The 14,650-nt window shown below is 35.4% G+C and overlaps 1 protein-coding gene across 1 annotated transcript in view; it reads right to left on the reverse strand.

The window, feature by feature from the left end:
- Window positions 1–620: 620 nt before the first annotated feature.
- LOC118182367 (four and a half LIM domains protein 2-like) overlaps window positions 621–14,650 on the reverse strand; it is a 69,538-nt gene continuing 55,508 nt past the window's right edge. The window contains exon 8 of the mRNA XM_085817929.1: window positions 621–929. Coding sequence (XP_085674055.1) covers window positions 745–929 — 185 coding nt within the window. The 3' untranslated portion in view covers window positions 621–744. The remainder of the gene's footprint in view (window positions 930–14,650) is intronic.

The raw sequence follows: 14,650 nt of genomic DNA on the forward strand, positions 1-14,650 counted from the left end.
TTGAAATACTTAGTAAAGATTTTTCATTTACTACAGAATTCGTTGTACAAGATAAGTGAATAATATCATCCTTTACTTTTATATCCAGCGAATTTTATATTATTTCCTAAAGTTTTAAAAGTTAAAAATATTTAATAAGAATAGTGAAAGTTTGTGCCGTAGCTGAGGTTTTATGCCCCCTTCTGTTTTTCAAGAATGGAAAAGATTTCATTCTAAAATTTCGTAACATCAATCGCATCCCCTGGATAATGCGCTCGGAGACAGCCTGTTGCCCTCCTCCTCCAGCGACGCCACTGAAGAAAGTTTTAAAGTACCACAGTAGTAGTAACCTGACCTTAAAACTATGATGAGGATGGATTTCTTTGCTAACAGCATTTGCAAATGTTAGCATCAAGAAACTGCAATTACTGGTAATATTCTCGAATTTGTAAAAAAATAGTTTATAATCTAGGGAAAAAAAAAAAAAAAACGGAACTTTAATTTTAGTTTTAGATTACAATAGAATTAGTTTAAATGTCAAATATATTCAATATACAATGTATTGTAAATTTTCATTAATGGGAAGTCAACTGACCTGCAAAGATTAGCAGAAGGCCTCTATGTCCTTGGGGCCTCCGAGAAAGTGCTCAGTGGGCCCATGCGTTAAGGTGTCCCTACTTACTAATAATACGAACAGCAAGAATCACAAAAGTGAATCAGCTCAAAATATATTATAATGTATTTTGATTCATTAGTTTCTAGTTCTTATAAGCTTATCTCACTAATTTTTGGTTTAGTTTCGTCTTCGTTGTCACAAGATTTGCAAATGAGATTCGAAGCTTTCATTACAAACTGGGTGTCCTTAAGTGAACAGTTACAACCTTTGCACACGAAACAGTCCGGATGCCAACGGTATTCTTTATACCTATATAAAATATCTTCAGTTACACCTGGAAAAAAGAGTTAGGAAATGTTACATTAGAGACATTCATTTAACATTATACACTTTTTACTTTTCCGCAACAATGCATGGTTCATTGTTACGGAAGAAAAATAACATATAAATATATCATTAATTGAACTAAAAATAATTATTGATGAGTTTGAAATTATTATTTAAGGTAAATCACTTTTCAAGATGAATTAATGACGTTATTTTAGTCTTAATGCTTTGGGTTGAGAATGCAATACAGTGCTTAAATTCTGTGATTATTAATGTATCAGTTTACATATAGTGGCTCACATTTGTTTTCGGACACTTGCATGTTTAAAATTTATTAGCATAGCTTTTGATAGATCCAAGTTTTTAGCCCAAAAGAACGTTAGCCTAGAAGGGCTATTAATCTCGAACCGGCATTTTGTATCGATTTTCTACAAACGGCGTGTCACTTTTTAAATTGTTGTCACCAAATATTATTGCCTTGTATTATATTTAAAGAAATTAAAGAATGAAGAATCTGTATGAATATATGTATGTTTCTCGCACTGTGAAAAAACGTCGGTACCTTGAGCCATCAAATTTTGAATTGCGTAATCCTCCACCCGAAAATGGGCACGTGGAAGCTCGAATATTGAATTTCGAATTTGTTTTATTATCTATTTCATATTTTGTAAAACGCACCTAATTTTTGATTAAGAAACTCAACGATTTCAAAGCGAGCAATGGCAACACTGTAAATGGCAACACTGTCTTGGAAATAAAAACATTTCTATTTTCAGGGCGCGAGACTGTCTATCGGAAATTGTAAAGACATGCTGTTTTTAAATAATTTGTGATATTGCTGTTGAATTGAATTTTATGTGGTTTAAGTGCAAAAAACATGATATTTAATAAATAAAGATAACACACAAAGTGTTAAGAAAACGTATCTTTCGGGCCTAATATAAAATCTGAAAGCCTTCAGATTTTTTTTTCTTTCTAATATACTATTTTTTCTTTATTTTAAGCCTTGCTTGTTGCAAAATAAATACTATAAAAGTACTTGTAACAAAATAATTTATTCAAAAAATGTTAATCAACAACTCACATAATAATTCGGACACTCGCAAGTTTTGTTCAATTGTTTTGACAGTTAGTGTTACTTGTCAGAATTTTTTCTTTAAAATCAGATATCATAAGAAGTATCATCTGAATATGGAAATTATTACTTTTTCTGTAAAATATCTCAAGTGAAATTGGCAAGATGCTAAGAACTAACGACAAAATAAGTTAGAAATTTAATGATTCACCATTTTAAAGATGTTTAAAGTTTCCAAAATGTCCGAAGTGTAATGTAAAGCGTTCAACTATCTTTGGTGTATTAAAACGATGGAAATTGTGGGGAACTGTTCAAAGTGCACTGAAGTCTGGATTACACTCCAAGCTAATACGAAGTTATTGGAGATTTATCCTATGAAAACTCAACAAAACCCCAAAATTAGTATTTGCAGCAGATTAGAAAAACGGCTTACAGTTTCAGGGTTAAACGAGTCATTTGGGCACATGGATTCAACGGCCGAGCAGCAAAAAGGAAATTCTTCGTCAACAAGAAAACAAGAAAAAGACTCTTGGCGTTTGCAAAAAGCAAAGATTTATCATATTAGAATAATATTATACACTGCTCAAAATAGAAAATGTAACAACGGCCGCATAAATACGCAAATCAGAGGGAGTAGGTAGTGGAATAAGTCATGCAGATGATATAAGATGCAAGTTAAGTCATGTGCTTATAGCGCGAGATAAAAGGGTACTCTCTGCTGGTTAGGGAAACCGGATTTTCGAGAAGATCAACTTTCTAGAAGACGTGTGTGAATGATGAGATACCTGGACGACGACATCGTATGCAGTTCTGACAAACGCACGATTTTACGAGGGGTCAAATTATAAGTATATGTATGACCGGTTGGTCTTACCATCGTATTTGCCGCTTAAAAGCACGTAGACTGTGTATAGACTTTGGTTTAGATGGATCGATGAGGGAAATGTAAATTGTTATATTCATATTGATGTTACTTGATTAATAATTAAGTGACATTACTACAGGCTCCCATAGCACGTTGTTTATTGCAAACCAACATGAACTTCACTTCACTTCAATTCAACAAGCAACTAGTGTGTTGCCACATATATGTAACATCTCCCCTCTTTTGTGAGAGTCACAGAAATCACCGCGTTACATAATTATCATATTTGGATGGTCGATATACATTACAACCACTTCTTGTTTTATATACACAATCACGATTAATATTATTGCTATTATCTTGATGGTGAGGATCATTATGTATTTTTGGAGGTTCACTACTTATATTTTCCTCATTCTCATTACATAGATCATAACAGTCTAATGTCATTAAATTCTTCGGATTTTAAATTTTTCTTAGATGGAATTTATTTCGTCTAATTTCTCTACTATCTTTTATTCTAATCCAATATGATCTAGGAGTTGAATGCTTTTTTAAAACCATAGCCAGGATTCCATTTATTTTCCCATCTCAACATTACCTTTTCCCCAGGAATAAATTCAGGTCTTTCCCTTGCATGCTTATCATAATAGATTTTAGCCTGTTTTGCTTACTCCTCACCTTTTCTCTATATTGATCTTTTACAGTTGTTTTCAATTCTGTTTGTGTAATTGGTAATCGTGTTCTTAAATTCTTACTTAATAGCATTTGACTTGGTGATAAATTTATACCTGAAATTGGAGTATTTCTATATTCCAGTAAAGCTTTATTTAATTTCTCCAATCCTGCTTTTCTAAATAAACTCTTAGCTATACCTACCAACTCTTTTCCCCAAATCCATTAGATTTAGGATATCGAGGACTGCTAGTAATTATTTCAAATCCCCAAACTTTTCATTTTCTAACTATTAAATGGTACATTATAACAAATTAAAGTTTTGGGTATTCCATGTGTTGAAAATATTGATTTCAACTTACTAGTAACTTTATCAGGTTCAATGTTCCGTCTTACTTTCTTTGGGAACATGCAAGGACCTGACTCGGAACAGAGAGCTTACTAAAGCTATGTCCAATAACTGTGGGAAGTAGACACGATACACAAGAAGGGTATACAAAACCCTTTATTTTTCTCTCTTTACAATAATTTCCGTACTTCGGAATACAAAGACACACTACTTGTGGTCTAAACGTAAGAATATAAAAATATAAATAAACTCTAACTTAACTTTGAAATATTAAACATGGAAGATTGGCCTTATATTAACAGGAAGCCGTATGTAGTACAGAGAACTGTTAACACTAAAATACGTTTAAAATTATCAAGAGGATTAAACCTCTGGCCTGGAAGGCAACCAGCAACCGAGTAAAACTTCTAAGGTAAGCGGCCTGCTTCGACTAACACCTTCCTCTCTGTCGCTTGGCAAAAAGCCACAACTTACGTACTTGGCGTTCGCCAGACAAATTTTGCATAAATAAGTTAACGCTTTTAATTCTGGCCGTAAGTAGAAAATAAGAAGTGATAGTAAAGATTTAAAACAAAATAAACGTTAGTAAAACTTAAGATCCTTACATACTTCCCGCCAGAGTTAATTAGTTTGAAACTGAGGTCTAAAACGACCTTGTTGAAAACGTTTAGCTTTAGAATCTAACGCGAGGCCAATCTTTTACAAACATCTCTCACTAGAAACTAGAAATTTTAAAAAAAGAAATTTGTTTTTACAATAGCAGCTCCAAGGACACGCAATTTTTTCATCTGTACTGCATCTAAACAGGAGCTTTTATTCAAATCTGGTTCCTTCCAGAGATCTGGAAGGAAAACTAGTTTAATGAAATGTTACACAATGAAATGGCAAGTAACATGCATATATATATTTCTCTTAACATTCTTATTTCATTCATGACTATTTTAATTATCTCTCCCCGTGCTCTCTGACATGTGTTGTAAAAGAACACCAAACACGAATGTGTTTATGTATACGTGTTCAACACTTCCTCCTACAATCAAAACACTAACGTGTTAAAATTCAACATACCAAGACCTCGTAACACACCCTAACTTCAACTCTAAACCCTGAGGTACTATTCTGAAAGTGGCTAACTCTGAAGTGTAGCGTCAGAGAGCCTAACTACATTCATTCAACCTTTAACACATATTCACCATGATTTGGTCTTTTTACAGTCACACGAATAAAAAAAAAAAAAAAAAAAAAAATTAACATTACTTTCACTTTTACCATATCACGGTATTTCTTAACATTTAAAATAACAGTTCACATTGTATATAAGAACATATTAACATGCCGTTAATTTTACGCATTTGAAAACATACATTAGTAGTACATTGTTAACTTCTATTCTTTTCAAAGCAAGTGCCAATTCTTCTACATTGAAATAATACATTTCAAAAAGTCTTTCAGACTAAAACTTCTTTCTTGCCAGAATGTTTTAAATAAAATTTATACAATAACTTTTACAATATTTAAGTCTTTACATATTCCTATTATACATCAACTTTAGTTTTACGCGCGAGTAATTGAAAAACATAATACCAAAATCGGTAACAACTCATTTCTCGCCTTTTTGGCGATAAAGGTAGACCTCGCATGAGGTAAAACTTCTTGAAATCTGCCACTTGCAGTAAGAATGAAAGATTAACTTAAGTTTGCAAAGTAACATAAAATTTTACTTATCTTTGTGATATTCGGACATTCTTTTCTGAGCCCAGTCCTGGAAGGTAGCATAGATTCTCGTTTGATTTATCCACCTTCTTGTGCGGGCTCGCCCTCCAGTGCCTTCCTCTAGAAGCTTTCTTTTTTCTCCAGTTCGGTCACCCTTGAATACCTTCTTTTTCGCCTCTGCCTGTGGTCTTGGCCGTTTGATGGCAGCTGGTCTTGGCGGAACCGGGAGACTTCTTTCGCGTTCCTGCTTGGACCTCGTTGCTGGCCGTTCAAATTTTCCTTGTAACTTTTCCTCCGCCGCTGATGGCCCTTCCGCAGTTCGGCGACATTTGCTGCGGAGAGTCCTGTCGGATGAGTAGATCTTCCGTTTTAGAGCCGGGTTATAGTAGCCGTCATTTCTCCTGGCTCTCTTTGCATACGTCGTCCTTCTCCCTTCTTCATTCTGGGGGTGTTCGTGAGCTCTCTTTTCTTGACGGTGGAACGGCTTCTTTTTCTTGTTACCTTCAATTTTCCCGCGGGGAAACTTTCTTTTCACTTGCTCCTGCCTCTTAATGGCTTGCCCTTGTACTTGTCGTTGTTCCACCTCTGGAGCTTGTGCCTGCCGTGTCTGCCGTGCCGGATCCTGCAAAAGATCTGTAAATATTTGCATTTTATTACGATCATAGTAGGGTTTGATTTGATCAATGTTTGCGGAGCAGGTTTCACCATTCCTGGCTTTTAACACTACTACAGCGTGAGTTATTTTTTCTATGACATATGGTCCTTCAAATCGTGGAAAAAATTTGGCGGTTTTATCTTCTGGTGCTGAAGAAGTGAATGCTTAATTTTTAACACTTCATCCCCTACTTTAAAAGTTAATCCCCGTCGTTTAAAGTCATAATACAGCTTTTGTTTTCTCTGTGCTACTTCCGTATTCTTTTTTGCTTCTTTAATTAGTTTATCTATATCACCCATTTTAAATTCTGGGGCTCTTTCTTGCACGTAAAATAATTTATCTAACGGCGTTATAATCTTTCTGCCTAAAAGTAACTCAGCAGGAGTTTTGCCCGTTGTATCATGTTTTGCGGTCCTAAGGGCGAAAGCAAATTCATTGACATAGTTATCCCAGCTTTTATGAAAATTTTTAACATAACTACGGATAATTTTCACTATATTTCTATTGACCCGTTCCGCTATATTAGATTGCGGCCGATACGGGACCATTTTTAAATGACGTATGCCCAGTTTTTGGCACATGTCTTCAAATACATTACTTACAAATTGAGGACCATTATCCGATATAACTTTTAGGGCCGCCCCGTATTTTAAAATATATTTATTTAAAATAGAATCAGTAACTAATTTCGCGGAGGCTCGTTTTAAGGGAACAATTTCGGTCCACTTACTAAAATGATCAACCATAACAAGGAGATAGCGACTTTTATTTAACTGACATTTTGGGAAAGGGCCCAATAAATCGATGCCAATTATTTCATTTGGAAATTCGGATTTAATACTATTTAGAAACCCGGCCGGGCGGAAATTAATATAATTAACTGCTTGACATGTTGGGCAGGACTGGACATACGCCCTTGTTAACTTTTGCAGTTCAGGAAAATAGACGGCCTCGCGTACGCGTTGGATAATTTTTCGAATACCAGCATGAGAAGCTAAAGGGCTGTCATGGAGCTCCTGCAGGATAGTTAATCTAAGACTAGCTGGGATAACAGGTTGAAATTCGTTGTTGGAATTCGTAGTTTTTGTATAAAATAATAGACCATCTCTTAGTTCGTAATGGGCCGCCCTATTTCTTATCGCCACAATATCTTGGTGGCTAAAATTTTCAGGATCCTTTAAATACTCATAAATGCTTCCAAACTCAGGATCCTTACCCAGTTCGGTTATTACAGTTTCTCGGGAATTTATTGTACATGATGTGAGCATTGCCACCTTTACGGTATTACCTTCTTCATCTATTTTAATTCTGGATAGGGCATCTGCTACGATATTTTCCTTTCCGGGGGTATGCTTGATTACCAGATTATATTCTTGTAGCTTGAGTGCCCATCTTATTAAACTTGGGGATAAGTTTTCCCCTGAGTACAATCTAGTTACCGCCGCATGATCAGAGTACACTGTTATTGGCGCCTTTCCAAAATAGACTCGGAACTTTTGCACTGCTAACAGAACTGCAAGTGCCTCTCTCTCGGTCGCGGAATAGTTTCTTTGTGTTTGATTTAAATTTCGGCTAAAAAATGCCACGGGCTGCTGATTTTGCGAACGTGCCGCTCCTACCGCATAATCCGAAGCATCCGCTGAAATTTCTATATTGTCATTCTTTTCAGGAAATTTCAACACAGGGGCTTGCGTTAATGCTTGTTTTAATTTTTCGAAAGCACTATTGGCTTCGGCCGTGCACGAGAATCTTACCTTTTTCCTTTTTAATTTTAACAATGGTTCAGCAATAGCTGCAAAATCTTTTATAAAGGACCTATAATATGAACAAAGTCCTAGAAAAGAAGAGAGCTTCTTCGCCGTGTTTGGAGTCGGATACTTTTGTACAGCGATTATTTTTGATTCGTCTGTCTCGATTTCTTTCTGAGATATTTTGTAACCTAAATATTTTAATTCAGGGGCTGCAAATTTGCACTTTTCGACATTAACTTTTAGACCGGCCTCATTTAATAAAGAAAATACCTGTCATAAATCCTGTACATGTTGGTCGAGATTATCACTAGTAATAATGATATCGTCTAAATAGATAAATGTGGACTTTCCAAGAACAGGCCTTAACACAATGTCCATACATCGCTGAAATGTTGCCGGTGCCCCTGAAAGGCCAAACGGCATACGCAGAAATGCATAAGTGCCAGATTTGGTTATAAAAGCAGTCTTAGGCACGTCCTCAGGCCTAACCCCTATTTGAAAATAACCAGTCGTTAAGTCTAAAGTCGTCATATATTTGGTGGATGTTATGTTTCTTAGAATTTCTTCAATAATAGGTAACGGATATACCGGATATTTAGTTATGGAGTTTAATTTACGGTAGTCAATTGCGAATCTCCACCTTTTTGCATGTGTCAATGGATAGTCATTATTTTTCTTACATAAAACCACCGGGCTAGCATAACTACTTGAGATGGGCGTTATGATCTTTTTACGTAGCATATCGTTGATATGCCATTCTATAATATTTTCCTTATTCTTATCATACCGGTATGCTTTGTGGCGAACTGGCATGGAATCTCCGGTGTCAATACTATGGTTAGTAATCTGAGTAAATCCTGGAATATCACTAAATAACGAAGCAAATTCACTTACCACTTGTCGGATTCTTCGTTGCTCTTCATTAGGCAGGTGGTGAAGGTTTAACATCGGCAGTTCAGCCTTTTCTTCACGAACTGGTTTCATTTTCAGCTTAAGGGACGCTTCATTAAAATCTAGCGTTGATTGTGCCTCTGAAAGAAAATCTATTCCTAAGATAATATGTGCTTGCAGATTCTTTACTATGAAAAACATAACCTTTACTTGTTCGTCCTTGATACAGACATACAGCGGTAATTTACCTATAAACTTACATCTTTCTCCTTGCGCAGCTAACAGTGTCGTATTATCCGAATTATATATACGATATTTACGAAAATACTTCCTAAAAAAATCTTCTGGCACACAGGAACACTGCGCTACTGTATCCAGGAGTGCGGTGGCTGGGATATTATTCACCAACACTTCAATCTTCGGAAGAGTCAAATTTTTCACCATTACTGTATTTAAGTTGAAGGAAGAGGGGATTTCGTGGCCTTCGGATTTCCGCACCCTCCCGTCAGCAGAAATCCGTTTTAGTTTAAATTATTTTTCATTTCCGTGCTTTCCTTCTTTTTCCACTGGCCTTGAGACTTTTTTCCTGGATTGCTATTGAACTGTCGACGTTCGCCGGCGGTTTTTGAATGCTCGGGTTTCCTTGCCCACTGATTCGCTTTGCTTCCGTAGCCGTGTGCTTGAGCTTGCTGTAGTCTTGGCGCACCAAATTGGTTTCGCTGTTGATATTGGCGTCTTCTTTCAATGTCCGCCGTTCTTCTACTTTCAAACTGGATTGCTAGCTCAAATAACTTTTCCAGTGTAGTCGGATTTCTTAATTCAATAAAGTCTTGCACTTGGGGCAGTAACCTCGGCAAAATCACTTGAATTATCTCAGGATCCGGACGGTTTCCATACAAGAGTTGAAGACGTGAATTTTTCTTAAAATAAAGCTTGAGAGATTTTCGATTCTTTGCTTATATATACTGAAAAGTTCCGTTTCTAATTTCGCACGATCCCTTACAACAGGGAAGGCTTTTATTAGGGCAGTCTTGAAATTCTCGTAAGTATAGGTGGGACTTCCTGCTTGACCCAAGAGACTTCTGCCTATACATTTGAGCCAGTTAAGCGCTTGGCCCCTCAAAGCGCTGGTAGCTAAGGTAACTTTTTGAAATTCGTGCACGGGGTAGAGCATGACGTGGTCATCCAATTTTTCCAAAAAACTGGTTACCGGTGAGTTTCCATTAAATGTTGCTTCTGGTTTCATCGAAGCGCGCATGGTCTGGACGATGTAACCAAATTCTTCCAGGGCGGCAGCTGGCATTTCTGGATTTTGAGCCGCTTCTGCAATAAGCACCGGTTCTTCTTGAAACTCGGCCATGGTTATTCTTCTTCTTTGGGCGCCACTATCAGGTTCAATGTTCCGTCTTACTTTCTTTGGGAACATGCAAGGACCTGACTCGGAACAGAGAGCTTACTAAAGCTCAATAACTGTGGGAAGTAGACAGGATACACAAGAAGGGTATACAAAACCCTTTATTTTTCTCTCTTTACAATAATTTCCGTACTTCGGAATACAAAGGCACACTACTTGTGGTCTAAACGTAAGAATATAAAAATATAAATAAACTCTAACTTAACTTTGAAATAATAAACGTGGAAGATTGGCCTTATATTAACAGGAAGCCGTATGTAGTACAGACAACTGTTAACACTACAATACGTTTAAAATTATCAAGAGGATTAAACCTCTGGCCTGGAAGGCAACCAGCAACTGAGTAAAACTTCTAAGGTAAGCGGCCTGCTTCGACTAACTCCTTCCTCTCTCTCGCTTGGCAAAAAGCCACAACTTAAGTACTTGGCGTTCGCCAGACAAATTTTGCATAAATAAGTTAACGCTTGTAATTCTGGCCGGAAGTAGAAAATAAGAAGTGATAGTAAAGATTTAAAATAAAATAAACGTTAGTAAAACTTAAGATCCTTACAACTTTCACTTTTATTTTTTAGAGGAATTTTGTCCACCCATTTAATTAAGTAACATCCTCTTACTAGATAACTTCCCACCCCCATACTCAGAGATATCTGTACCAACCTTTTTATAAGGCAAACTGGGAATTTCATGAGAAACAAGAGGTTCTTTTACTATTTGAGGACGGAACCTATCACAAATTAGGCATTTAGAAGTCATATTCTCGATGTCACTGTTGATTCCTGGCCAAAATAGTACTTAGCCCTAGCTTTTGATTTTTCAAACCCACAGTGAGCTTCATGGAATAATGTTAACATACACTTCCTTAATGCAACAGGTACTACAATTAGATTATTAAAAAAACTAAATCTTGTTCAACACTCAACTCATTTTAAAATTTAAAATAAGATCTTGCTTCTTTAGGAGCTTTATCAGCACTCAAAGGCCATCCATTTTGCCAATATTCTTTGGCTAACATTAACCCTTCATCTTCTAATGTAGCTTTCTGAAATTCCCTTTTTTTACTTTCAGACATTTGCAGTTGCTTTTTTAGTGTATAAGGTATTTCTCCCGCTTTCGTGCCTTCATGGTATAGTGGTTTGAAACCTGGGCCGGTATTCCACAGGTCCGTGGTTCGTTTCCCGGCGAAAGCAATTGCCCATTTTTCATCTCTCCGGCTTTTCCAATTAACCTAATGTCTCTACAGTGGCGCCCGAACTAAAGGGGTGTTGGATAAGGATTCTCCACACCCAGGATTTGGCGATTTGGGTCCTCAAAAAATCCCAGTCGTCCTTTAAAAAAAGTGGAGTATATAAGGTATTTCTCCTGCTTTCCTAACGTTCCTTCATGGTGTACCGGTTTTGCACTCTGAGCCGGTATTCCAGAGGTCCGTGGTTCGATTCCCGGCGAAGGCGGTTGCTAATTTTTCATCTCTCTTGCTTCCAAAAAATCCTAATGTCTCTACAAGTGTATGAACAATATCTCTGATATCCATGTTTTCATTTGCGTTTGTATCAATAAGTGTACGTGACAGCAAATCTGCAATATTTCCCAGGAAAACATTTAAGTTTTAAGTTAAGAGTTTAATTTTCATCTTTTGCAATCTATTTGACAACACATTAGCAATATTTTTGTTCATAATTGAAACTAATGTTTACTGATCATATTTTATCAATTTTTTTTTAAACTCTTAGACGAAAAAGCAATTGGTTGCCCATTCTGAAATAAGCAACAACCTAACTCATCTTTAGAACTATCTGCCTGGTATAGTAATAGGTTTACTGCTATCAAATACTATTCCTAATACAGGTGCATTGGAAATTAATTTTTTAATTCCCTGAATGCTTTAGAATGTAGCTGTAACCACTGCCATTGTACTTTTTTTTTTTTTCAAAAGTTCCCTTAATATGGCTGTTTTCTCTGAAAAATGTGGTATAAATTTCCTCAAATAATTACACATTCCCAAAACACGCTGTAATTCATGCTTATTCTGAGGTTCCTGTGTAAGGATCTTAAGTTTTATTAACGTTTATTTTATTTTTAATCTTTACTATCACTTCTTATTTTCTACTTCCGGCCAGAATTATAAGCGTTAAGGTATTTATGCAAAGTTTGTCTGGCGAACGCCAAGTATTTAAGTTGTGGCTTTTTGCCAAGCGAGAGAGAGGAAGCAGTGAGTCGAAGCAGGCGGCTTACCTTAAAGTTTTACGCAGTTGCTGGTTGCCTTCCAGGCCAGAGGTTTTAATCCTCTTGATAAATTTTAAACGTATTGTAGTGTTCACAGTTCTCTGTACTACATACGGCTTCCTGTTAATATAAGGCCAATCTTCCACGTTTATTATTTTAAAGTTAAATTAGAGTTTAGTTCTATTTTTATATTTTTACCCCAAGTAGAGGGTCTATGTATTCCGAAGTACGGAAGTTATTGTAAATAGAGAAAAATAAAGGGTTTTGTATACCCTTCTTGTGTATCCTGTCTACTTCCCACATTATTGAACATAGCTTTAGTAAGCTCTCTGTTCCGAGTCAGGTCCTTGCATGTTCCCGAAGAAGGTAAGACGGAACATTGATCCTGATATCTGTAAGTCAGTAATGGCTTTAATTCGATCAGGATCAGGTCGCATGCCTGATACATTAAAAATGACGTAAATATTTAACCTCACTAACCCTATATTGAAGTTTTTGCTTGTTGAGTTTAATATTGAGTTATTTAGCTCTGTTGATGACCTCTGTTAAAATTTTATCATGTTCTTGTACGGCGCTAGCGGCAATGAGGATGTCATCAAAGTAGATCAAGACTCCGGTATATTACCAAAATTTTCAAGATTGCGTTTCTGAAAAATTTCAGGTGCACAGGAAATACTCATTGGAAGCCTTAAGAATTTATAGCATCCAAATTGTTTATGTGAGTATCGTTTGCTTCATTTTATTGTTGCAAACAGCGTAAATTCCTTTTGTTTTTCTTCCTTTTTAGTTTTGAACTTTATGAGTGGCAACAAGATAATTGATTCATAGAATTGTGTTTGTGACAGCCATGTAGAATGGCTCGCTTATTTTGTATCAATTATTTCGCATCGCTGACATATTATTTATAATAATATTTAAATAATTATTATAGTCTAATGAAATAAAAGTGTAGGAATACAGTCCATTTGTTGATTGATTATAGTTTGTGAAACATATTAAGTTTAAGAACATTTATTGTTGGTCAAAAGTCTAGCCGGAGAGCTAGTGAAGATAGTGACTGTTCTAAGTGTATTCTAACAACGCAAATATGCATATGGTTGGTAAAACATTACTCCACTTTGTGAGGTAAGTGGATTTTGAACAAAAATTCGTTTAATTTGTTGTTAAATTTTAAGAACAATGTTGTAATACAGCATAGAATTCGATTTCATTTTAATAATAGTGTTAAGTGATTTAAGAACAATTTCTGTTTTTGAATTGATCAATTATGAGTGAACCTATAACTTTTAAAACAAAAAGAGCGGTCTTACGCAGGGGTGTTTCTAATTATGTAAAGAAAATTGAAACTATTTTAACTGCAGATGAAATTAATTTAATAGAACTAGAGGAATCTGTCGAATTATTGACACAAAAAGAAATTGAGTTAAAGAAGCTTGATTTTGAAATCGAAAATTTAATTACAGATACTAAAGAATTAGAAAACGAAATAGATAATGTTCAGGAGTACTCAGATAAAATTTATTTGTGGAAATTTAAAAGTGAAAAAATAGTAAAAAATAAAAATAGTAAAAATAATTCTAATAGTGTAATTTCAGAACAGGTTCTTGACAATACAAAATTACCCAAGTTAACATTACCGACTTTTGGTGGTAATATTACAGAATGGATAACTTTTAAAGATCTTTTCAGTGCTTGTGTAAGAAATAATACAAATTTATCTAATGCTCAAAAATTGCAGTACTTGAAGGCTTCGTTGAAAGGTGAAGCATATCGCATTATTCAAACCATTCAAATTTCGGATTGTAATTTTGAAATAGCATGGAATCTGTTAGACGAAAGATATTCAAATAAGAGAGAACAAATTTTTGCATATATTAAACGTTTTCTAAGCTTACCAACTATTCAAAATGAATCAGCATTTGCTATTTTACATTTAGTTGACAATATTAATGAAGTAATTGGTTCTTTAGAAGTATTGAATCAAACCATTGATAATTTTGGTGACACTTTAATGACTTATTTAATTTTGCAAAAATTAGACCCTTCTACAAAATTATGGTGGGAACGTCAGTTAAAATGTAATGAAATTCCAAAACTTACGACTTTAATTGAATTCCTAA

Source organism: Stegodyphus dumicola, chromosome 6 (genome assembly GCF_044657685.1).
Source record: "Stegodyphus dumicola isolate Sdum_Otavi_A_Nest chromosome 6, ASM4465768v1".
In the NCBI taxonomy this organism is placed as follows: domain Eukaryota; kingdom Metazoa; phylum Arthropoda; class Arachnida; order Araneae; family Eresidae; genus Stegodyphus; species Stegodyphus dumicola.